The sequence below is a fragment of the Labrus mixtus genome, chromosome 13, assembly GCF_963584025.1.
Source record: "Labrus mixtus chromosome 13, fLabMix1.1, whole genome shotgun sequence".
NCBI lineage: Eukaryota > Metazoa > Chordata > Actinopteri > Labriformes > Labridae > Labrus > Labrus mixtus.
The window spans coordinates 24,788,892-24,815,712 of record NC_083624.1 but is presented as its reverse complement, the minus strand read 5'-3'; the positions used below and the strand labels follow the sequence as shown (position 1 = coordinate 24,815,712).

Sequence of the window (26,821 nt, the reverse complement as noted above, 5' to 3'; positions counted from 1 at the left end):
GTGTGTGTGTGTGTGTGTGTGTGTGTGTGTGTGTGTGTGTGTGTGTGTGTGTTGTGTGTGTGTGTGTGTGTGTGTGTGTGTGTGTGTGTGTGTGTGTGTGTGTGTGTGTGTGTGTGTGTGTGTGTGTGTGTGTGTGTGTGTGTGTGTGTGTGTGTGTGTGTGTGTGTGTGTGTGTGTGTGTGTGTGTGTGTGTGTGTGTGTGTGTGTGTGTGTGTGTGTGTGTGTGTGTGTGTGTGTGTGTGTGTGTGTGTGTGTGTGTGTGTGTGTGTGTGTGTGTGCACGTGCAGTTATGTGTGTATTATGCTGACTTATACTATAAAGTTTGACTAGCAACAAACCTGGCATGAGATGAGGCGGCAGGCTGCGGAGGAATACAGCATGTGGGCTGAAATTCACTTCTGCTCTGTGCTCATGTCCAGCTTTTTCAGAAAGGGGCCCTCTGTCTGCAGTGTTATTATTAGTCAAAAAAAAAAGAAGAAGATCCTTGAGCCTTTTTAATAATCATCATCATCAGCCTTATGTAGCCCAAACATATCATGATGAGAGGAGCTGTCTGGGACTTGCGGGCACTGCAGTCTCAGCATGACACGGGAAGTTAGAGAGGGGGGGAAAGAGAATGAGATAAAAGGAGCGCCTGTGAATATGCCAGATTTTGTAAATCCTGCTCTCCTTTTCTTCCTCTTCTTCTTCTGGTGGCTCTCTACAGACATATTGATTTCTCTTGTGCTGTCTTCAAATGTGGACGGAGACATGTGGAGACAGAGAGAAGGGAGACACTGTCTGCACTGATGCACACACACATAGATCTGCAGTGCCCTCTCTCTCTCTCTCTCTCTCTCTCTCTCTCTCTCTCTATGCTCACCCCAGACTGCACTGGAGACAGTCTGCAATACACATTTTATGAGCCCTTCACTCGCCTCAGTGCTCTTGTCTTATCGCTCAGCTGTTAGTGGGGAAAGTTGTGGCTTTGTTTCTGTTGCTGCCTCTTCTCTCTGATCTTATTCCCAGTCCCAGGAACAGGCTCTTATTTGGTGAGGGCACTTTGTCTAGGCACTGAGAATAATTTATGTTTAATCTCAGGGGGTCACAAGGTCGTAAAGCGGAGTACTTCTGATACTATGGCGGGTTTCTCATGGAAATTGTTTGATTTACTACCAGTCCATTATTTCCTGATGGAGCCAAAATGGAGAATTTGTAATGTTATCATCTTTCATATATATATATATATTTTTATCTTGAAGGTATAGGGCAGTGCAAAATGACAGAAATAAATATTTTCAATATGTTAGAGATATCTGCATTTACATATAATATAATCATAGAATCTGAGGAAATTTCTTTCGAACTAAAGGATGAATGGCTGAGATCTCAGGACCGCTAATGGGACTCTTAACAAATAAACAAACATTAATTTGGGAAATTTCACAATAGCGGTCGTCAGAAATCAAAAGATAGTTAAAGAGTCAAATTTAAAAATACAAGTAATCACAAATAAGGACCTTAAACAAATAATTTTTTTTGCTTAATGAATGATCTATTCATTTGATTTCTTTCAATTGACTTCCCTCAAACTCATGCAAAATATCTTTGAAAATAGTCAATTGCGATCAGTGCTAAGAACATTTTTTACTAGATCAAATGAATGTACATATGATGATGATTATTTTCTTAAACTTTTCAATACAAAAACAGATATAACACCATATAACCACAGTTGAAATTCATGAAATTTGATACATGAATTTAACCCACATGCACATAGAAGCTTTAAATTCCCATGTTGACATCTCTAAAGTTAGTGTTCTGGTCTTTTTCCTCAGAAGTGACTCCTCTCGGGAAAGCCAGAAAACTCCCGGCTGTAAAGTCTCTGTTGGCAGCAGGATGTAATGGCCCTGTGTGTAGCGCTGTATACACATTCATTGTTTTGTTGCAAGCTGTTTGCTGAGTGATTCTCACCACAGTGGTGAATGGTGAGGTCGACGTTTGTGGGTCACACAGCCATGGTTAGTATCATATTAGCCGTCTGACTCATTTAGCTCAGTGTTTGGCAGATCCACCTCAGAATGGATCAAAACAAAATCCTCCCTGAGCTTTGAGGAGCTGTCCGCACAGCTTTTTTTTTGTCTGTTTGCCTCCTCTAATTGTTCCTCAAGAAGAAAAATGTGTTAGAAAGGTGTACAAATCAAACAAAATGTCCTTTTAGAGAAAAGTATTCCCCCCTTGGCTAGTGAACTTTGTGAGACGCTCGTTTGGAGGGGAGAGTGTTTGTGCATTCCTCTGGAAGCAAACATGACTGACATTAAGACTGTGTTTGAATTGGCTGATGTTTTGATGGCCGTGTGAAAATGGATGTCTAATTGCTATGGTGACCACTGCCTAGAAGACTTGTTAACAGAGTCTTCAGTGGGCTGTTAAACCTTTTCAAGTTTAGTCCCACAGGACTTCAAACAATGTAAAGCCATAGAGAGAACCACTAGAGAACTAAAAACATCTATCGTTGTATTGAAATGTAAGTGTTGTTTCAGTTCTTTGTGCAGGCTTTGTTGTGTCTGGGGAAGATTCAGGGCCGTGTCTCTTTTAAAGCCATTGCTCTGTGATTTATGTATTGTCCAAAAAACCCTACATCTTCATGGAATTTCACCAGGAGATAAATGTAAATGGATTATTTTGTGTGTCAGATTGGTGTTTTTGCTGTGGAGGTGAAAGGAAGGGTGGGACTACAACAGGAAAACAAGGTGACTATTGTCTCTGATTACATTTGATCCACTGTTTGTGTGTGTATGCACACACCCTGGATTACACTGTATCTTAGGAAACAAGAACCTGCTATGTTGTTGCCTACAACAACAAATGTGTGAGCGAGAATCAAACTTAGACAGAAGGGCATTTGCATCCAGTTGCATTCCTCTTATTGTGAAAGGAGGCAGGGTTCAATAACTGTAGGCCCTAAGAGATGGAACGTTGCTTTATCTGATTGGGTGCTGCAGATTCGAGGGGCTCTTCAAGGGGTCCAGATCAAATCCCTCTTTTATTTCTCTTTAGTTGAATCCCTTTGGCTGGCAAGGTATGTTTCTAATAAGCTTGACTTTTGTTTAGCCGAACCAAACATCTTTAAGAGTATCCAGAGGGAATCAAACAGACATTTTTCTGTTGCATCCAAACAAGATCACACACCTCTGCATTGAGTTCAAAATATCTAAATACTGCATCCTACACAGTACTGAGTTTGGTTTTATTCTATTGGGTTGACCCATTTAAAAAAATGAAACATTGCCAGGGTATGTTTGCATTTAAAGCTTTGGCAACTGTTTCTTCCATAAAGAATGTTTTAATGAGCGAGAGCCTTCTAGCATGGAAACAAACCTCAAGAATCTGTGAAGCATTAACAATAGCTGTAGTGATTTGCCAACTAAAATCTTCATCAGTAAAACAGCTAACTAGATGTTTTTATGTTGTTGAAAGATTTCCAAGTTGTCATCAAGAACTATATCTCTCCAAATTTCTCCTGAACTGGAAGCAAACAGTCTTCATACTTGACTTATGTCTTGTTGCCCAGTTTGTGGTTGGTCCAAAGACAATGTTGGATTTTGGGCTCTTCCTGAAACAAGATGACGGAAATGGTGAAATCGTCAACTAGTAGATCCTGAAGTATGTACTAATTCATAAATACATTTTTTGAATCCAGAATCATTTTGAATCGAAAATAGATTCTGAATCGTATCATGACCCCAAGAATTGAAATCGAATCGTGAGACACCCAAAGATTCCCAGCCCTAATGTTGGCACATTGTTGGGTTTTCCTTTACCCTTGAAGTGCAGTTTTATCTGAGTTGACCCCGCTGATACTCAAATATTATTTCAATCCAACACAGATGTTTGAGCCGTAAGTGTGCACCCTTCTTTTGATGGTTAGATTAACTGTATTCCCACATTCGACCAAGTTTGTGAGCACTTTGGTATCAAATCTGTGTGTAATTCCTCTAAATAAGGCCATGCCCGACTCAGGATTTTGTCTGTCTGGTGGTTATCATATCAGATTTTGCTGTCTAGGCTGATGCCTCAACTCTTCTTTATTTATTTTATTAGAGTCAAGACTGCTTTATCAGTCCAAACGAGTCTAATGTTTTACTCCTAATATGCACCTTTGTCAGAGTTTAGCAGTCTCTCGTCTTCACATAAGAAGAATATTTAGGCTGGAATATTTATTTCTTGATATTTGAAGTCATGTAAGTACTGTTTTTAACTTGATAATTTGATCGTTGAAGGATTTGATTCAACTAGTGAGTCCTTAAACCCTGCAGAGGAACAGCAGACAAATCCACATTTTTTTATCACATAACTGCTTGACTCAGTGTTTTACATGCTATTAGTCACCAGCTTGGTTTGTTTTGGTAGAGGAGGAGACTTCTGCGGATAATTCGGCTTCGGATAAAAAACCTCATGAACATTGGCTGAGCAATTTGTGGCTTTTAAATTTAACACCCATCCACACTGTTGCTCTGGCGTTGGTCTGTGTACAATGATGGAGCTACAAAACAAACGTGCAGAGTTTCAACTGACAAAAAAAATTGTGAGTTGAACGAGGGTTTTTGAAAACTGATGATTAGAATTCTGGTCTTGCAGGGAACAGCCACACTCATATAACCCACAACATTAAAGTGTGTTTATTCCATTAGCTTTGTTTTAGTCATCCCGAGTGGTGTGTTTGACTGTAGGCAGATTCTGTTTTTCAGACTGAGCTGAGTGTGTTGATTTGCTGAGCTGTAGTGTGAATATGAATGTGGGCTGCTGCTGCAGAGAGGAGGACTTTCGCCCTCAGGTCTGTATTAACACCCACATGCACCTAGGAGCGAACCATCTGCGTGTCCCTGACGGCATGCCGACTCTCTGGCTGTCTGGGTCTGAGTCTGGGGAATGGAACAGGGACACGCACACAGCGGGCTCTGCATTGCCCCAGTCTCCGCCTGCTCTCTTTTCCGAGCGCCCCGCAGTTTGCTGCAGTTTCTCCTCGGTGCCCAGGCTATTTGTGCCACGGTAACTGTGCCAGCCTGCCAGCTCAGACACAGATTCCACCCCTCGTCTCCCTCTTTGCCAGCATGATGAGTCAGCAGCTCCTGCAGGGCCTCCAGCCCTCCTCCCTCCTCAACCTCAGTGATACATCACTGCTCATCAGACAAAGTAGTGTTTTGTCATTCTCTCCTTCGTCATGACCTGAATATGAAACAGACCAAAATAAGCAGCAACCAGACTAAAAGGTTTTATTTGTTGTTGAAAGCTATTTAAAAAAAAAAGATCACTTTGAAAATGTCACCTAGAGACATAAAAAAATAAATAAAACATTAGACTCACCAGGACATGTTAAGGCAAAGTCTTGTTAGCGGGAATATGTAACACCTCCTCAAATGTATTTAAACCAACATAACTGTCTGAGTGCATCTCTGTTGTGGTTCAAATGGATAAATCACTGCATTTGAGTGGCATGTTTAATCATCTCCATCTAATCAAGTTAAGCTCTGCTCAGCTTCTTAAAGACGTGCTTATGGAGAAGGCCCTCTGGATGGGGATCATTGGGGAAAAAAAGTCTGAGAAGGAAACGTGGCGTCGTAAAGTGGGAGCCTTGATATGTAGGATCACTTTCAAGTATCTCCAGCAGCAATCAGCAGGAGTCGACCCTAAAGTACTTCTCACTGGGCCCGGTCTGTTCCTCTCTGGGCTGCACACTCACTTCGTGTGGAGCTGAATGTGGTTTTCTGTATTTCCAGGGGCGAGGTCAGTGCTTACACATCTCAGAGGCATTGATATCATCAAACAAATACCTGCAGCTGAATAAATATTTAGATGAATTAAGCACAAGTCCATCAGTTTTAATATAAAACACTGCTTTGAGAATCATTTCTAAAGTAATGGCATACATTTTTGGCAAAAAAAAGTACTGACTGTGCACAAGGACTACTTTTTATATATGCAAACTAAGGGTGACATTGATTCAGCAGTATGACATCGTTCTGACTGGTGTGATATAATTCAATTGTATCATTGCTGCCATGTTGATTAAAAAAATAAAAAATACAGCGTTCCAGAAAGATTACCCTGATAATGTGTCTTACCACATGATGTCACAACTACTGGCTGACTCTCTATGGTGGCTTTATTAGGAAGACATGAACCGAGGTAAATTGGCAAAAACATGAAGTTAGGATAGTACTTTATTGATCCCCCGAGGGGAAATTTGGGAGTTGATAGTGAGAGAAGAGAAGACGGCGCAATAATGCTCGACAGCGTTGAAAAGAAGTTAAAGGCAGATGCAGGATGACACCAGATTACAGTGATGAAATACTGTAATCCTGCACTCAAGCTTTTTGTAGTATTCCTTTTTTTCTTTACTCCTCCTGTTAAGATATTGTGATGAATCATTATGAGGGATGCGCCACCGATGCATCGGTTCAACATCGGTATCTGACGATATCGCTCCCTGTTGACAGATATCTACACATCGGCAAGTTGCTGATGTTTATTTGTTGTGCCAAATGAATGTAATGCTGCCTGGCGTCTTGTACACCGAACGACTGATTCAGAGAAGACGTTTTTTTTATTGGGCACATGAAGACACCTGTTGAACAAACTGTCATGTGTCTGTCATTGTGGAAGTTTGACATAAAAAGAAGTCAGGAAACAAACATCAGAATTGTCAAATCGGCTGAATTGTTCTTTGAAACATCAGTCCTGATCTGCCCAATCGGTGTATCTCTAATCATTATACGATTTTGGTGCATTATGTCCATATTGTAGTGTCATGATACAATTGTTATCATGGGATAAGAATCGCGTATCAAATCACAAGTTACCCCGTGATTCTTTATACAAGAATATTACACGTTTATTTTAAGTAGAAGTAGCCTTTATGTGTTTCAGCTTGATTAAGGTGGAGCTGTGTCTGCTGACTTTCAGTGTGTGTATTTGACATGCTGTGTTTTGTATGTAACATTTACATCTACAAAGTACTATGAACTTTAGCACCTAATTAATGTTTTAATGTAAAAAAAAAAAAAAGAAGCAGATCTTCTCTGATGAAGATCTATTCACGCTGCCAGTTCAAGTCTCTAAATATACGCCCCTGTGATGTCTCGCCGTCAACATGACTGTCATAGAAATGTGAGGGTGCTTCATGAGGTGGAACTGCAATCTGAAAATGGTTAACCAGCAGCACTTTAACAGTACTTGATTTACTTACCTTAGATGCAAAATGTGAGCTCTAGACACCTTGAAGTGTTGATTCAAGGAGATTGAAGGTGAGAGTAAAAGTGAAGGACTCGTCACACGATGCAGTGTAAAACAAACATTCACTCAGTTAAAACAGCATTTTGCCTCCTTTTTAAGCTCGATAAAAAATATTGCTTGAATCATAATGTTGTAGGGCCCGTTAGGCTTTTAGTCCCAACAGCAATTAACATAAAGAGAGTAAGCTATAAATACCATTTCTCCTGGTTTCCTATTTCAGCAGCACATCAGAGGGCAAAGGAAGAAGGAATAAAAGGAAAGATGGGGGGTTGAGAGAGATAGAGAGGGGGGAAATGAGAGCACACCCTTGGCAGGATGTCAGCCCAGTGAACACACACACACACTGCGGAGCACTGCCAGAGAATTCAATACGCAGGGATGGAGCACTGCAACAAACACACACGTCTCTCACACACACACACACACACACACTTCTTACACACTCACACACATTTATACGTGCGCCAGCGCCATGAAGTTGTCTTCTCGGATCGCAATCGGTTCTGCAGATGCTCTCGCCCCCTTGCCTCTCTCCTTTCCAAGAATCCCCTCCGAGGTTTCCAATATCATGACCGGTGCTAGCTCTGTGTTTGTCTAGCAGAGCTGTTATCTAACATGACAGTATGTTACCTTCTAGGTCTGCCTGATGTGTGTGTGATGTGGAGCACTTTGTGCAAAGGTTTTCTGCAGTCCGAAATATCTTCTGTGTTAATAACTACAGACTTATAACTCTTCTACTTGGCTGCGTCTTCCCACTGTACCACAGCTTATTTAAGACAGTGTCTGCGTGGGAGAGATAAATAGAGAGGGAGATGATTTAAGCGCCCCGTCGAGGGTCTTTCAGCAGTAAATGTAAACAAAGAAAACGCAGCAAATCATTTACCTACACTAATTGAAGCCATTAAACCGAGCCCCATGACATGCTCTACTTAGTTAATTGAGGTAAGTATTGATCTGTCAGCAGTGTGTGTGTGTGTGTGTGTGTGTGTGTGTGTGTGTGTGTGTGTGTGTGTGTGAGGATATTGTTCTCTTTCTACTTGACTGATATGAGTCAATATGAAGATATCCAGCGAGACAGAATCACTTTTTCCTTGGCTCTAGTGTAGTTGCTCTTCAGTTCAGACTATTGTTCTTTTACGCATCTGCTTATCTCTCTTTATCCTGTTTCCCTCCAGCCCCCTGCCCCCCCCCCCCCCCCCCCGGCCCCGTCCCACCACACCCAGCCAGCATGGTGCCCTTCTTCCTGCTGTCCCCATGGGCTCTGACACCAGACACCTCCTTGTCCCACTTCCCTACATTTAGCCCTACCTCCATGCATGCAGCACACATTAGCCTTGTTGTCTGCCCTTCTCTGACCCACTGTCCCCCAGTTGCCCCCTGGCTATGTACCTCCCTCGCCTCCACATGCCCTCTTTATGCCCCCATTGCTGCCCCACCCTCTCTCTCTCTCTCTCCCCCCTGGTCCAAAGGGAGCAGACAGAGCTCCTGATTATCTCTGTGTGGCAGCCTCTGTTTTGTGCTCTGATTAAAGGAGCAGCATGTGGTCTGTGTGCATGCGGCCCGTACAGACGCCGCCGTTGGGCTAATGCTAACATTACGTGCTTAATCATTTATGTCTGCAAGACAGGCACAAAGGCCTAGAGGAGGGGGGGGTAGAGGGGTAGAGGGTAGCGGTAGGGGTAAGGGAAGGGGCACTGGGTATTTATCTGTTTCACAGATGCACTCGGGCGCACACACACATGCTTCCAAGATAACAGCCGCAGTGCTGAATACGGCGTAACCGGGGCATGCTTCGGGCAACGATGTCTCCACAAAGCTCACATATCATCTTTACAAAATGTGTAGTTGTTCCCATGAGTTTACAGTGCGAGTTAAACTGGTCGTCAGCTAAAATGTGTCACTGGGTAAAGCAAACAAACATAGCTCCGTGGCGTATGTGGGCACTCCTACAGACACATTAAATATTGAAGGATCAGACTGTCTCTAGGTCTCTAAACGATAGTATTTGGGCACCCACACTCATTCTCCCTGCTGCGCTCCTCTCCTCCTCTTCTTCTTCCTCCTCCTCCTCCTCCTCCTCTCGTCTGTCTGCTCCTCTCCCCCCACACTTGCCAAGCAGCCTGTCCCTCCAACACACACACACACTCACACGCACCCACACACACATGCATGCACAGAGGCAGCCAATAGGAAAGCACCAGTCTCCCCATTGCTTGCCACTCAATGCCTTGTTGCCAGGACAACAGGAAGGCATGAGACCCACTTTAGATGAGCATTTTAAAACTTGGTGTTGACTCTTTTTGATTTCTTCCCCCCTCTGTAAAATAAGAAAGCTCTCTCCCCCCCCTGTAAAATTGCTTTCTGTAATACTCTTAGGTCAGCGGCATATTCTGTCAGTATCTGTCTCGCTCTTGTGGTGTTATGTCTCACTGCGTGGTATCCCACAAAGATTGTTCACAAAAATAACCCAAATATTTTGAAGACAACAACACAAAAATGGCAATCTTTGACTGTGGCTGCAGTGACTGCCCTTTTTCCTAGCAAAATGCAAATATTCATTAAAGTGCAGTCCTAAGGTTTGTGTTCTTTTTTTCCCCCTTTAGGTCTACCATGATGGTCAGGGGTTTGTCTCTTTTGGTTCTGATCGCCCTGGTCGTTCCCTGCTCGAGCTTGGATGGTAAGCATCTTTAAAAAAAACCAACACAGCTTGTCACATCAGACCTGAGGGAAAGCGTTAGCAAGGGGGAGGAGAGCTCTCTGCTCACATGAATAGACAGGATCTGGTTTAACTTAGCTTTCTTATGATGTCTGAATGTGGAGAAATGCAAAGTCCTTGTCCCAATCACATACATAGGTGTAAAGATCTGCACTTGATCTGTTCCCATTCTGTGTTTTCCTGCCCCCCTTAATTCTCACACAGGCAAAGACCAAAAATTCACACATTTTTTTTTCCCTTATCACCGCCCCTCCTCAGTCTGTCTGCCTCTCATCTGCTGTCTCTCAGTGTTATTTTAAACAACTGCAGTGGCTGAGGAATGCAGTGGAAAGTGGAGCTTTTATAGGGTGGATTGCCACACACCTCTCTCCATGATTAGAATAAAAATACATGCATCCTTATAAAAGAAGGATGAGCATTGTTCGTGTATCGTCACAAAACATATTTGAGCCAATTAAAGATCATATCTAACTAGTTCCGTATTTTTATTTTATTTTTTTAGGGGATGTTGGTGCGAGAAACGTTGAATGTTTGTGTGACGGAGAGTCCTGCAGCAGTGGGGGCCGATGTGTCGGCCGGCAGTGCTTCGCCTCCCTATCCATACAGAACGGGACGACTGTTCTCCAAAAGGGCTGTGTTCTGGCTGGTGAGGAAGGGTCCCAACACTGCAGAAGCCTGTCAACGCCTGAGCTGGTGGTGGAGTGCTGCTCTGGGGATTTGTGTAACATGAACATCTCCTTGCAGTCACAGGTTAAAGGTGAGGTGTTTTGTATGTCAGTGACTATTATACTGTTTAAAGGCTTTATATGTGATTTTTCACACTTAAATATAATATAAATCAAGTATATCCTCTGAAAATAATAATGAGTCATGACTGTCTACAATGAGTGTAACACCCGAGTCCCACTGTCTGTGATGTTTTCAGAGTTTTCAGAGTCCTATCTTCAGTTTGTTTACATCGCCCGGACGGCCGGCTGACTCCTCCCTTCACGTATAAAAGTTGTTTAATTGAGGGACTAGAGAAAAGAAGAATAACATACTGTACTCACTGCTTAACTGTGTTTCTAGATCACGCTCATTTCAGGTAAATTTACATGCAGTGTGAAGATACGAGCATAATAAAGATCACTAGCATTAGCATGCTAACACAACAATGCAGCGCGAGTTGTTTTGGTTTCATGCTGGTGCTCAAGGGCGACATCTGCTGGATCAAAAAATCACATATAAAGCCTTTAAACTTCTGCTGTAGTAAAGATCAGATCACTGCCCACAATCCTTTTCTGTTGAGTTTTTTTCAGTCAGCCGCTTTTCCATTTGGACTGAACAATATAGTTAAAACCAGCAACAATATTTTCTACACATACAAATCTGTACACACTCAGAAAATTAAATTGACTTGATTTGCCTCTTCAGCTAGCCAACAGCCCCTTCCAACTTTCTGACCTAAGTGAGTGCCATTTCATTTAATGGGATACTAATGGTTCCTCTGTAATGGTTCCCCCCCCCCCCCCATATCTCTGTTTCCTCTTATCAGCTACAGAACCGTCTGCTGGCAGACCGGTCCTCAGGGAGCAGGAGTGTGTGTGCGAAGGCGGCGTGTGCGAGCGTGACCGCCGCTGCATGGGCCAGCACTGTTTCTCCTCCCTGAAGATGATTGATGGGGTGGCCATCCAACAGAAGGGCTGCCTGAGGGACAACGAGGAGGACAGAGCCACCTGTGCCACGCCGCCCTCGTCGGCCCGCGTCGTCAAGTGCTGCCAGGGCCATCTGTGTAACATGAACGTCACTGTGCAAGCTCCGGGGAAAGGTGACTTTGTTACACATTGTGCACATTTCTCCTGGCTTCTGTTCTTCATAGACCTTATGTCCCTCACAATTTTATTTCTACGACAAACACAATAAAATGCTTTAAATTTCTCAAATACAACAACCATACCTTTTTTTTTTACCTTTACATGTTGTTATATTACATCAATGTGTTCTTTTTAAATCTCTTGCAGAGGGAAAGCCCCTGATCAAAGAGGAGCATCAGTGTGTGTGTGAGGGCAGCTCGTGTGTAACAGGGAGGCGCTGCATGGGCCACCAGTGTTTCTCTTCCCTGACGGTCAGCGGCGGCTCCCTGGTGTACCAGAAAGGCTGCTTCAAGGTCTACGAGCAGAGCACGTTGACCTGCAAGACCCCACCTTCCAGAGAGCAGATTGTGGAGTGCTGCCACGGGCATCTGTGCAACATGAACAGCACTGTGCAGCTTCCTGTCAAAGGTACATCTAGACTACCCAGAATGCACCTCGAGCACAGTTTGAGATGTGGCTGCATTTCATATGTGCTAAAGAGTTCCTTGTGCACTCTAAAACCAAATCACTTCTCCAGGTCCAGAGAAAGTAGTATATTTAAAAAAAACCAAAGGAGCAACCATTTGGGTCAGTGATGACCTTTTAGGACAAATAAACATGAATTGCTCTCTATCCTGCTACACTCAGAGGGGCTTTGTGATTGGCTGTGAAATTATCTTCCATGTTTTTTTGTTGTTGGTGTTTTTCTGTTGGTCTGAGTTACATCTCTGTGTGGTCACACTTCTGGCACCGTTTGAAACAAATATGGAGGAGCCAATGGGCAACCAAAGGACAGGTTTAGAATATCGTTTTGTCACGGACCACTTCCTCTCTCTGTGCTCTCTGAGGCTGTCAGAGCTGGCAGACCCTAAGAGCCCGGGGGGGGGGGGGGGGGGGGGGATTGAGGGAGAGGCAGGCTTTCTACACACAGTTGTTTGTTTACCTTCACTTTCTTTCTACATGTGTGTACCACAAATACCATGGCTGTATCCTTCCTGGTTTTTACATTTAGGCATTAGATGAGAGCTAGAGAATTTGAAATCTGGATGAAAGAGTCATTTAAGTATTTTCACAGTGTTGCTTTATTCTCTAATGCCTTATGTTCCAACGTAATTATGCTATAGTTACGTCATTGTTGCCCCCAATTTCTAACTAAATGCACCCCTTTTGTGTGTTTTTGGTTCATGTCTAGAATATGTAGCTGTATGTGTATTCTAGAGTTTACTCCAGGTCATTATTAGCGTTGAGAGAAGGGGATCATTGTCAGTGCTACAGGCCGAGCCGTGTCGTCTTTTTCCCTGGAATGTTTGCAAAGTGTGAATGGTGGTCAGTTCCTCGGGCCGCAACAGAGGACCCCTCTCTCTCTCTCTCTCTCTCTCTCTCTCTCTCTCTCTCTCTCTCTGTGTGTGTCTCTGTGTGTCTCTGTGTGTGTGTGTGTGTGTGTGTGTGTGTGTGTGTGTGTGTGTGTGTGTGTGTGTGTGTGTGTGTGTGTGTGTGTGTGTGTGTGTGTGTGTGTGTGTGTGTGTGTGTGTGTGTGTGTGTGTGTGTGTGTGTGTGTGTGTGTGTGTGTGTGTGTGTGTGTGTGTGTGTGTGTGTGTGTGTGTGTGTGTGTGTGTGTGTGTGTGTGTGTGTGTGTGTGTGTGTGTGTGTGTGTGTGTGTGTGTGTGTGTGTGTGTGTGTGTGTGTGTGTGTGTCTTCACCCTCCACACTTACTCAGTTTCTTCAGAAGGTCTGCAGAGTGCTACAAGCCTGGGATTTGTATGCTCGAGCATCATTATGTGTTGTCAAGTTAGAGAAGAGGTTTGCCCTCAACATTTCAAACTACGATCACTTCTGGTGAAATCATTGCTTATTTCTAAACGGACGCCCTCATCTGTTTTTTACTGAAAAATATAGTATGCAACTTCCAAACTAGATGTCCAGTAGATGTTGCACCGGTCTCTCAAACCAAAACAAAGCTGTCCCTTCAGTGCACCGCTTCCCCTCCTCCCACAACCCCTTAAGTGTTCCCACCAAGTGCAGCCATTTCTAACTTATCTCCATTCAGATATGCAGCTCAAAGTCGATTCTATTTTCTTTGAACTTTTTTAACCCAAGAAAGTTATTTTAGTCTGTTTGAAAAGTCTCCAATATTGGTACTTTTGCGACCACCATGCCTCCACTAGCAGCATCCCTACGTGTGGTCGGGGGGTCTCTCTTTTCCCCGCAAGTGGTGGTGGGACTAAAGGTCGGACAGGGAGGGTCTCAAGTGAATGAAACATGTTTGAGCCTCTGAGCGAAACATTACAAGCTGAAGGAAGCGCTGTCCTGTCCCGTGTGAACACAGAAACAAAAACAACAAGACCAGAGGGAGTTTGAATTCACTCTTTTTTAGAAAGTCATTACTCACAGATTAATTTAATGAGGATATATTTGATATCTGCTATATTTATGTTTAAAATGGAGCATATTCTGACTGGTTTGTTGTTTGAACATGCTGCCTTTGCTCTATAGTTTATGTCTATTTATTTATTCTCTCCTTATTGTTTTCTCTGTTTTATCACTTTTCTTGATTGTTTTCCTTTCTAAAGCCTCCTGTGGACAGGTGTTGAGAACTAGCATGCTTGCTAAAACACTTAAACAATGCATCTGGTTCGTCCAATGTATCTGTGATGTCCATGCCAAATAAAGTCTATATATATATATATATATATATATATATATATATATACACATATTATACCTTTGAGGAACCAAACTCAGTCTTCTCACAGATTCAAGCACAATGTTATCTTTAAAAATACAGCTATTTTTTTTAACAATTCTATTACATGACCTGATAGTCTGAAGCAATCTCTTACATTGTGCCTCCTTTTCTCTCCCCCCTTACAGCTGAGGAGCTATCAAACTACAGCGTGACCACACTGGCTTTAGTCATCGTGGGACCCATCATCGTCCTCGTTATTCTCTCTGCCGTTGCCATTCTGGTGTTCAGACGCATCCACACCAACCAAATGGAGAGACTGACATCACGAGATGCAGAATATGGAACTATTGACGGCCTGATAGCGTCCAACGTGGGGGAGAGCACTCTGGCGGTGAGTGTTGCATACACATGTGGGAGGATGCCTCTGAAAAATATTAGAAAGAACTGTAGCGAGCTGCACCAAGCAAACTTTAATGACCACATGCTCTGTCGGGCAGATCATGCCTGCTGTGTGAGAGAAGTTTGAATAAGTAAAAAAACTGCTCAGTCGTGTATAGTATATGGAAACATGTCATACCTAAATAGTGTTGGTTTTACTTCATGTGTCTGAAAAATGTTCCATTGGCCCAGCTGAAATATGTAAAATGATTTACATATTTATCAGTTTAAGATGTTATTTGAAATCAATGGGATCAGTATCAGTAAAAAAAGATTTTTACTTTGTTCTTTAGATAGCTGAAACTCCTTCTCCATACATACTGATGTAAAGCATTAGGTTGTTTTTAAATATATGTTCACAACATTTTTCACATTCCTCAACTGATCACAATTCAAGCTTTTATCTTTTTTACCGCTTTACAATGCTTTGCAATTGTAAAAAAGAAAAAAACAGTTTAAAGCAGCAAAGAAATGAAAATCACTGGTTGTCTAGTGTTAGTTGTTATCTCATAGATCTGTAAATCATTTTGATTGCGCATCAAATCTTGTTTCTACACGGGGTTGGTAGGGTAGCCCTTTTTAAAAAGTTGCTCTGAAGTGCAAGTGTGTATTTTATCCAAAATGATATGTTGCAGTAACTGCAGGGATTCAGCTGATGCGTCAAAGCACTGTTTGGCTTGGATTAGTTGGGACTTCCGGCCTTTTGTACTCGTGTGCTCTATTTCCCACAAGATAACATACAATCAAGACACAGAGGCCTGATAAACCTGGTTTGACTCTAATCTAGATGTGAGATCAAGACGTTCAGGTGTTGTTACTGTCGTCAAAAGTGTTGTGAAGACAACTTGAAGAAGTTGAAAGAAGAAACTTAGCATGCAACATAATCACAGTGAAATAAACTTCCCTTCCAGTCCAGACAAAAGAAAATGTTTTCACTGGACCAAAAGTTATAAATGCAAATCAATGTATCTAAAACTTCAGTTCTGTATCTTAATGCAGACACTAAATCCCAGTGCACTTGATGGTTCAGGTTAACACACTTAAGAATAAATCACTAAATGTTGTGCTTAAAAAGTTTGGTTCAATAAATGTTATGAAATTCCGGTGAAATAAAAACACTCAAGTAATGTTTAAGCCTTAATACCTTTTAGTGCTTACTGCTTAGGCTCTCCGAGGTCAAGGCCTGTCTCGAAAAAATGATTAAATTCAGCTGTGCAGACTGGCTTCTGAACTTTGTGCACTTTCAAGATCATAATCCCAAGAGTATTTGGTCATTCTAATCTAAAAACATTAAAAGCATGGTGGCTACATATGCACAAAATGTGAGTGTGTGAGAGTGTGTGTGTGGTGGGTTAGGCTTTTGGTGGAATTCAAGGTCGGAAAAACTTGTTTAGCATCTTTTTAGTCGTTTTTTCCAGTCGGTGCAGGAATGTCTTTTGCTATTTATTTTCTCTCCACTCAAGCGTGGATGTTAAGCTCTCAGAGTGGTTTCTGTTTGGAGAGCCACTAAACTGATCCAGAGTTTAGGTGGAGTCTTGTGGTTAGCATTCAGTCTGTAAGACAACCCAGCACATTCACTGGCTCACACACTTGGAATCAAGTTCAGGAGAAACTTAAACAAGGTCTAGTTTTTACCGTTTAAAACGCACGCCTGTAACTGTTAAGTTTGTAATTTTACAGTGAATCCTCTACAAAGACTTATATTACACATACTTTAAAAAATAATAAATAATACATGTATACAATCTGTAGCTTCTTCAGCAATCACTATACTCCCCAATATTTTGGTTTTATCTTATTATAAAACTTGTAAATGAATGCCCAACTGTTAACATAGAACTGATTATTCATGTGTGTGTGGGTGTGTGTCAAAGGAATAGCTGATTTTGGCTTCCCTCCACGCTTTTTCTAAAGTCTGTCAATGCACTTGGCAATAAAAATCCCAAATATGGAGCCGCAGAATGTTTTTTTTTTTCTTTCTCAGCATAATTAAAAAGTTCTTGGCAAGATCATGAGACGGGTTATTAGGAACAGCGGTGCGGCTGTGAAAAGCAAATCAGACCCAAACACATGTGCTTCTCCCTCAGCCGCCCACTGCTCAAAAATCGTCACTGATTATTATGATATTGCAACCTTCTGCTTCTGCCGCCTGACAGCCTGGCCCAAATATGCCCCCCTCGAAACAATCCTCCTGTACCAAAGCGGGCGATTTAAACTCTCTGCCGAAGAGACTCATCATTCATTTGATGGTCTTTCATTCCTGTGTTGTGATTCCAAAACGTCTCTCAGGCACCTCCTGCATTATGCATCTTTTTATTTGAGGCATCACTCTCCTCTGTTGTTTCCAAACCTCAGCCTCCCCTCCTTGTTTGCTGGTTTGTTTTTGCTAAGCAGCTGCTGACTCTGTTGCTGTGCACTGCCCCCTTGTGGCAGCACTTGGAGGCTGCACGTCTTCTTCTGTCTGAGGTAAAAATAAAAGGCTTAGCAGCATTGCGCCTGTTTTGGAGTCTGGCCCATGGATTAGATAAAATCTCCAGCACCCACACCAGTCACAAGGAAGGGGGTGGCACTTCTGTTGTTTACTCAGCAGGGGGCAGCCTGCACCTACAGCACAGAAACACACACACACACACACACACACACACACACAGCATACCCCCTCTTTCCTATGTGGTTGCCACATCAAAGGCCTGCTTGTATTAATCTCCATCTGAGACCCAGATGCTCCCTATTTCATCATTTTTAAGGCTCGAGCCACAGGATTCCTTTGGGAAGGTTTTCATACAAAATAGCTCGCTTAGAAAACACACACACACACACACACACACACACACACACACACAAATGTAAATATTCAAGCCCTTTAGTCAGTATGTGTTTCTGTTTTTCCTCTTTTCCAGGATCTGCTGGATCATTCCTGCACTTCAGGGAGTGGCTCTGGACTCCCTTTCCTTGTTCAAAGAACCGTTGCACGACAAATCACACTCAATGAGTGTGTGGGTAAGTGTCCTGTTAAAGGCTGTTTTCTCACTGACAATAGCACACCCTCCAAAGACGCTGCCCCCTCATTCATTTCAATAAAAGCACTCCCACTGTGCTGACACAGTGGACACTTAGAAGAAACGCCGTGAAGTCTCACCAAAAAGGTGACACGTCTCGATTTAATGTACCATGTATGAAGGACAGATATCTCCAAGTATACAATATATACTATTACATCTGTATAATGTAAACAATACTTTGATGAAGCCCACTGTGAGACCTCAGCTGCTTGATAAACCTGCTAACTGAACCATATGGTCCATATCTTCATAGATACTAAGATGCTGATTTATCTGCCTTTAAAACTGTAGATTGTCAAATACCATAAAACACATGCATCACAAGTACATGTATTCACCAGCAATACACCGCTTTAAAAAATATCTGGGTTGCTAAACAGACCAGTGCAGTGAGGACATTCTGAAATTGGGCAAAGATATTGGGCAAAGATGAATGAACAAGTGTCAGCAACCTTTTTTTAAATTCAGCCGTTCCCTGGAGCCAAACGTTGGGAAAATGTCGTTTTTGAGATTAGTTTTAGTGTGTTAAATGTTAGAGAAAATGTGACAAACAGCAGCCCGATTCATGTGGGCAAACACGTTGCTATAGAAATGAGTGTAGAGGGCTGAGAGCTCATCTTGTTGAAATAAGAAATTGACTCATCACTCTTCTGCACCACTTGTATTATTGGAGTGAGAAATTGCTTACCTAAAAGATGCTAACAAATTGATTAAGTATGAATTGATTTATGGTCATTTTGGGGACACACAACCATATTATATTACTACAAACTCAGCACTTTTTCTATGTTCACAGGAAGTAGTCATGGCTACAGTAGCATTCATGTTTGTTTTCTGGCAAATGATGTGAATGTGCTTATTTTGCCTTTATTTCTGTCTTATTTCATTCAACTTAAGAAAAACATATCGTGGTCTACAGCTGCTAAACCTTCATCATCCATCAAGTTACTTTGTCTTCTGTTTTGAAGTGGGCCAGCGAGCTTAGTGTACAGCGGTTCTTATTTTGAGATGCTGGAATCTGCTCCTTTCAGAGAGATGATTAGCTGAACAAGGCCAAGTGTGCTTTAGAGTTTTATTTCAATAATGGTATTAAGAAATTAGCAACCCTTCCACATTTAGAAAATATATTTTTAAAAAAAGAAGGTCATATCAAAAATCTTTTTGATACAATTTTGAAGGAACAGCCTTTAGCAAATTACTGTCATGATTTCAAAGGTATTTGCATTTATGTATTCGGGTACATTCTTGCATAAATGCTATAATAATATTTTTTACTTGGTCTCATATTTCTTAAAACATGTTGAACCCGTCACTCAAATGAGAAACAGATATTTGTATTAGTGTATTTCTGTGTGTGCCGTTTGTTAACTTCTCCCTTGTTTCTGCCTGCCAGGTAAGGGCCGTTACGGTGAAGTGTGGAGGGGCCAGTGGCAGGGAGAGAGCGTTGCAGTCAAAATCTTCTCCTCCAGAGACGAGAAGTCCTGGTTCAGAGAGACCGAGATCTACAATTCAGTGCTGCTGAGACACGAGAACATCCTGGGTACGTTCTATATCTCATGCATTAAGGCTCGGTGAGCTGTGAAAAAGAAATACAGCTGGACGAAACACCTGTCAGAGTTCTGTTTAATATCCTGCTGTCACTTCTATCTGTGTTAGGAGGCTTTATTTGGTACAACTGAATATATGTAATCAATCTGAAAACACATGCACTTCTTACAGTTTAAAGACCTTCTGTTATCTGAAAACTCACTGACCAAAATATTTGATACTGACATAAAGAATACAAATGACTTATTGTTCAATTTAAAGCTCCTTAGAGGAGTTTTAGCTAATCATGAAACAGACTGAAATGAATACTGATGCCTCCTTATAGCCTACAAGAGCAAACAAGATCATCAACAAGAAGATTCCTATAAAGTTATTTGAATGTCTGACACTGCTGCTGCGGGGAAAGTGTCAGACAAAGATCTTACCTGCATGCTGCAAACACAACCTTTGTTTGTATTATCCATGGCAAATATTTTCATTGAGTGACGCATTTGACCCTTAAAAAAACAAACAGGATGAGACATTACCTAACACAGGAGCTTTAACCCTGCCCTATTGTCATTTCATTTTCACAAAAAGAAGCTTCTGTCATCCTCATACTGTATTTCCCGGCTGAACTGGATAGACAGTTGGGAAGTAATGCTGGGAGTAATCGGGTTTGAAGGTTTAAAAATTGGATGTTTTTACTTTTAAAGTAGGTTAGACCACAGTGGAATTACAGTATCCACCAGGGAGAGAGTTGAACATCATATTATTAATAGTCATAATAACTTTTTTGTTCCTTACTAGGTTGCTGAGTGCTTGATTTAAAAAAAAAAAAAAAAAAAAAAAAAAAAAGAGGGGGGAAGCACAAATAAAAACAATATAGAGATCCTTAAACTAATGAAGTCATAAATGTCAAATGAGGGATGTTGATGATGAAGCCCAGTAAGTTATAGTTAAGTTAGTTCTTATATTTTTACTTTATTTATTTCAATTAATTTAATTTTAATTATTTTTATTTGAACATATTTTCAGATTTAATAATTTCAGTGATTTTTTAATGTTCTATTTTAATGTTTCTTTTCTTTCCTCTGTCATGATGCTTTTGATGTCTTGTGTGAAGCACTTTGAATTGCCTTGTTGTTGATATGTGCTATATAAATAAACTTGCCTTGCCTTAAGAATTAAAAAAAATATATATATATATTAAACAAAGTTTAAATAGAGGATTCATTGTTTTTGAGGTGCTGTCACAGCAAAGTCCTGGTCACCTTTGGTCGCATGGTCCAGGAGCGCCAGGCTGAACTATAGACACAGTCACCAGAGGTCGCCCCCGGGCACAAAGGGAATGAATAGATCTTTGTGTTATTTGGAGCAAGGCCATTGAAAGCTTGTGATCAATCAATACTGTTTAAAAAAGCAGCCAGTGTTGGTTGCAGTTAATGTGACAGTATCTCTCTGTGCATGTTAACATTTCATCACATGGTTGATGTAGTTGCTGAAGCCTTTATATTAGCTGTTTATCTCTCCCTGCTTTTAACTGCTACTCAGTGTACTACACATCCCCACCCATGTGCCATTTGTTATTAAAGTGCCTGCTTTGACCAACATTTTTAAGAAGTTGTTTTTTTGCATGTTGCTTTTCTTGATTCAGGCTTCATAGCTTCAGACATGACCTCGAGGAACTCCAGCACTCAGCTGTGGTTGATCACACACTTCCATGAGATGGGCTCTTTGTACGACTATCTCCAGCTCAGCACCCTCGATGCGTCCGGCTGCCTCCGCATGGCGCTCTCCATCGCGAGCGGGGTGGCACATCTCCATGTCGAGATCTTTGGCACTCAGGGCAAACCGGCCATCGCCCACCGTGACCTCAAGAGCAAAAACATACTGGTTAAAAAGAACGGACAGTGCTGCATCGCTGACCTAGGTAAGAAAATGAACTGATACATTTTTTTTTATGTTCATGTCTTTGTTTCCTTTCTTCTTCTTTGTAAAAATCCAGTAGCTATGAAAGCTTGAAGTTAAATATTTAGTTCACAGGATGTGAAAAGGATGTGCTCTTCTCTTATCTGTCTAGTTAGCTATATTTGCTGGTAATTCAGAAAGAACAACTACTGCTGAACCTCTCAGCTTAAATCAAAAACACATTAAGAGACCACTTTGTCCTAAACACCAATGTTCCCATTTCAAACGCTTGTATCAACAAAAAAATTCACATTCAAGCACTAACCTGGCGAAGGCTTGACATGTTTACAAATTCAGTTGTAATGATTATGTACCAGATGACGCAGTTCGGACACAGCAACACTTGTTTGTCTCCAAAGCCAGTTGTTCTTTGGTCTGAGTACATCCTGTGTGAGTGGAAAAGACTGTTTATCACAAACAAGTACTGCTTTTAAATCGCTTGATGTTGAAGTTTTTTTTTGTTCTCGCCAAATTTGATTCAAAGACCCCTCTCCACAAGAAGGAGTTTGGCTTACTTATACTTCAATTAGTTTTTTTTTAATTCACTCAGGCAGCATCAAGCTTGTGCATAATAACACCAGTGACATCACAATATCAACTCAAATCACACAAATATGATGTTGGCATCTTGAATCTTGAAGTGATTTATAAGTGATCTTTTAAGCAGTCAAAAACAAAAATCATTATATGATTATAGTTGTTACTTGTAGATACTGACGACTGAAAAAAGGTTATGTCATTTTAAAGAATATAAAGATGGTAATTTGAGCTTTGTTTGGAAGGAAAACTTCAACAAACACAATGTACCGTATTAATTATTTGGAGGTTGTGTCCTATGTCTGGGTCTTTAAAAGTGCTCTTGTGTTCTCCTTCCAGGTCTGGCGGTCATGCATTTCCAAGACACCAACGAGTTAGATGTGGGGAACAATCCTAAAGTGGGCACAAAGCGCTACATGGCCCCAGAAGTGCTTGACGACTCCATCCAGATGGACTGTTTCGAGTCCTTCAAGAGAGTGGACATTTGGGCTCTGGGCCTCGTCCTGTGGGAGATCGCCCGGAGGACGGTCAGCAACGGTCAGTACATGATCAACACAACATGCCACTGCTGGATTCAGTGCAGTCAAGTCTTAACTTATGTCACTTAATATTCATCGAATCCATCAGTCGGGGAATAGGTTGATGTATTGTCGTTAGCGATGGCATTGGGGTAGTTTGAGCATTTGATCGGTAATGAAAAGAGATCGCGTGGAAGCAAAATTAAGAACTCAGACTAGGCAAAATGTTTTTTTTTTCTTCTGCTACTTGTAGAAACATTTGGCCTTGATACAAACTTCAGCATTCACTGACTGGTCTGTGGAGAAAGCAGAGGCATAATAAAACCTCCTCTTGTGCCAAAGAGGTTTATCGTTTTAAATTAGCAACTGAGCTTTCAGTAACACTTGAGATATTGATTGTCACTCCAACAAACTCAGATATTCATTCAGTCCTGAGGCTGCACTTGAGATTAAGATGTGGACAAACTGGTCTTGCTCTGTTATGAATCCATTATTCATTCACCCTGATGTATTTTTAAATGGTAGTGATTTGATAGTTCATTCGTTTGTCTCGAGTTTTATACTCTTAAAGGTGAATTGTTGCAAACTTTGTTCCACTTGTAGGCATTGTAGAAGACTACAAGCCACCCTTTCATGACGTGGTCCCGACTGATCCCAGCTTTGAGGACATGAAGAAGGTTGTGTGTGTTGATCAGCAGAGGCCAAACATACCCAACAGATGGTTTTCAGACCCAGTGAGTAAAAATCAAACAGGCTTTTTTTTGTATGGCCAGAAATAAAAAATTGTTTCATGTTCTCATGATTACAAAACCAACACAATTGCTTGAATGTCTCATTCTCCCTTTTTTTTTAGACTTTAACCTCCATGGCTAAACTCATGAAGGAGTGCTGGTACCAGAATCCATCGGCCAGATTAACTGCGTTACGCATCAAAAAGACTCTCACAAAGATCGACAACTCTCTGGACAAAATCAAAACAGACATTTGAGGCTGGCCTGGAGAAGAAGAGGCGCGCTAGGAAAGGCCTTGGAAGACAATCCCAGAGGGTCGAGCATCGTAAAGAGAAAATCACAAGACAAGAGACTTGATGGTTTCAGTGCCCTTATAGTGGCACGGACCTAATATTTATTTTAAAAAAACACTTGGCGGGACACATTTTGGCATCCAAAGATGGCTTACCGGACATTTCTGAGACGGCCAACGGTCTTAGAAATTGAAAAATATCTATTCAATTAATGACATAGGAGATGGATTGTTAGCATTGTTCTTCAAGGAAGAAGCTGTTACCTGAGCATTTGAGTAGGCTGTGCTTTTGTTAGAACTGCAGAATCTGTTAGACACATTTATCAGTTTTGAAAATGTCTGAACATGACAACATATTCACTTGGATCTTTTTCATTGTTCTGCCTTGTTCACTTGCATTACGGTGAATTCATTTGGGAAAAAAAGAAGTCAGCTTGCCAATCCAACCTGCATACTTTCTTTAAACAGTGATCTCAGCAAGCAGTGGTACGTTTCCTTTGTAATGTCATGCACCTTTGTTTACAGTTCTGTAAGGTTTCTTTGGGATTTCACCCAAACTGTAACATTTAGTTGTGCAGCCGGCGTCATTTCTTTTCCTGAGATATCGTCCAACTTTAAAGGTGTCGCGAAAATGTTTTGTATATCACTATGGACCTTACGTTAAATGATCTTCCTGTTCTTTGTTTGGTTTCTTCAGCTTTACAGAGGGCAAATGCTCAAAAGAACAAATAAAATATCTTGCTAGATGATGCTGAACTCTGTTCCTCCAGAGGCCTGTAAGTAAGCCTGTAAAGCCTGTATCCTGTCTTAACACGTGCATTGTCAAGTAAATGAAGTCAAACTTCAGCCTTTTTTTTTTTTATTTCTTTAACATTTTATATCAATTAGTGATTTATATTAATTAAATAGAAAAGATGTGTTATATATCTGTCTCTTGTCTTGATGATTTATCTAGCAGGTTTCTTCATGTTTAGCCGTGACAGCAGCATGGATCCAGTCACTCGGTCCACCACTTAGTTTCAAAAATATGTTGACAATTTCTCAAGTTAAAAAGATACCATGCATAGACATTAATGATTCCCAGACGATGAACTCTTCAGACTTTGATCCCTTTGACTCCCATCCACTCTTCCTCTTATGACCCCAGCAGGTTGACTAAATCTTTAAGGTGTCTTTGCTACTATTGGATTAATAACTGACATTTAATTAATAATGACATTTTGTACAGATTTTACTGTTAGGATGAATCATAATCACTTAGGGTGACTTTTTGTCCAGTGTCATCCTTAGCTCAAACCTTTTACACTCCATTACATTTGTGAAATAAACTAAACAGGTAGATAATAGCAATGGCTAACAGGGTATTGCGCAAACAGCCTTTAAGTTCTCAGGTTCGCATGGTTGCAGGAACATCCCATGGAAAATAAATCAATAATCTGTGGCACATTGAAAATAACTTAACTGTATTCTGCTGTGAGCGAACAACGAGTTTCAACTGTAGCTCTCACAGGTTGGGCGAACCTGAGGAAGCTACATGCTACTACAGCTAGCAGAGCCGCTAGCTAGCATGGCTGCAGACCCTTGTCTGCTTTGTGTTACTGACAACAGTTTGGATTTATATGCTCATTTTTATTTGTTCTTTCTGAAGGTGGTGTTTTGACTGTAGAACTTCAGATGTCATATTCCAGTGGTTTCTTTTGTTTTTGTCACAGTATGTTGAAATGTTGGTTTAATCTGAACTCATATAGCATACTGTAGTATCAAGTTATTTCTTTGACATGATCAATTCCAGTACTCCGAGAAGTTGACCTACACCTACACTTTTAAGACCAAATTAATTTACATTCATTTATAAAAAGGTCAAAACTGAGATATATTTCCCTGCCAGCTGTGATCTTAAAAAAAACTGCGTTCACAGCAAATCTCTTGGCAGATGTCAAACAGAAGCTGGGCTCTGGATGGTTCTCTCACTCTCATTGATATGCTGGAGGAGTCACAGGCCGGATGATATTTAACACAACAGTGTGTGTCTGAGGACGCTTTAACAGCCTGCCTGCATATATCAGCAGCTGTCAGACTTTCTACTTTAACCGTCTTCATATTCATTGTGATCTGATCCAGCCTGCGCACACAACAGGTTAAGAGTGCGCCACTTTCTAAAAATCCTTTTGTGTCCATCTGAGGTTTGGTGCTGGGTTTGTATACATGCTGTGTTCTTGTGTTCTTTGTTCTGATGAAGGGGGAGAGATAATAATTTTATCAATTTCTTACCAAAGAGTTGCAAATCAATAGGAACAAAGAATGAACAAGTGCTGACATTTTTTAAATACTTTTATAAGTTAATGACACATTCATAACTAAATGAAATCAGTTTTACGTTTAACCTTCATTTTGAACTAGATAAAACACTTGGATAGATTGTTTTCGTATATTATTTCTCATGTTTTATTTGCCTTGTGGCCTAATGTCTTTCTGTTTAGTGACTTCATTTTTGTTTCCTCTATATTACAAAATGAACCAGAGTCGGTACACTGAGAGGTTACAGTTTTATTAGTTTCTACAAAGACTCGAACAGAGAAGAGGTTCTTGGATTGAGTAGTTTAATCTCCCCATTTTTTCCAGATTTGTGCTGTTTAAGCAGAACATCGACTCGACTTTGCTGTCCATACATTTGAAAACGTACACTCTGTGATTCTGTCGTGCCTCTTGTAGACTTTGGGATTGAGTGAGCTCACTCATTTATTCTCCTTGGTTACATTGGCAGCCGTTGTTGCTATAGAGCCTCAGCAATTTGGTCACATTTGACCTGCAGTAAATAACTTATCGCATGCACTCCAGTCGAGCTGGAACTTTGCACCCTGTTTAATGTACAGCCAACTCACTTAGTATTCACTGCCTGAGAGTGTTTACTCTCTGCCTGTGTGGACGGGATGGTTTCTTCAGTTGTTTTTTTTTCTTTTAAAGAAACCAGCCTGCACAGGGATTGAAGAAATAGTGCAAGATAAACTTTATAACCAACTTCTCAAAGAAACCACTGACCTCTCTCTTGGGGGCCACAAACTTGAAAACTGGTCTTTGGTCATCTAATAAGTTGTACATTTGTTAAGGGATTTGCACCTCTTAAGTACAGTATCATTAAAGTGTATTGTGCATTAACTAATCATTTATATTGTGGCTCTTTGTGAAAGCAGGACTTTCATTAGTTGAGTGTGTACTGGGCTGATGTTGTGCTT

At 41.2% G+C, this 26,821-nt stretch overlaps 1 protein-coding gene across 1 annotated transcript in view; it reads left to right on the top strand.

The window, feature by feature from the left end:
* LOC132987337 (activin receptor type-1-like) overlaps window positions 1-24,512 on the top strand; it is a 27,515-nt gene extending 3,003 nt beyond the window's left edge. Inside the window, exons 2-12 of the mRNA XM_061054336.1 lie at window positions 9,882-9,955; window positions 10,497-10,751; window positions 11,529-11,801; window positions 11,995-12,255; window positions 14,698-14,903; window positions 17,851-17,950; window positions 19,406-19,552; window positions 21,197-21,472; window positions 22,387-22,584; window positions 23,169-23,299; window positions 23,419-24,512. Coding sequence (XP_060910319.1) covers window positions 9,889-9,955; window positions 10,497-10,751; window positions 11,529-11,801; window positions 11,995-12,255; window positions 14,698-14,903; window positions 17,851-17,950; window positions 19,406-19,552; window positions 21,197-21,472; window positions 22,387-22,584; window positions 23,169-23,299; window positions 23,419-23,553 — 2,049 coding nt within the window. The 5' untranslated portion in view covers window positions 9,882-9,888 and the 3' untranslated portion in view covers window positions 23,554-24,512. The remainder of the gene's footprint in view (window positions 1-9,881; window positions 9,956-10,496; window positions 10,752-11,528; window positions 11,802-11,994; window positions 12,256-14,697; window positions 14,904-17,850; window positions 17,951-19,405; window positions 19,553-21,196; window positions 21,473-22,386; window positions 22,585-23,168; window positions 23,300-23,418) is intronic.
* The last annotated feature ends 2,309 nt before the right edge of the window (window positions 24,513-26,821 follow it).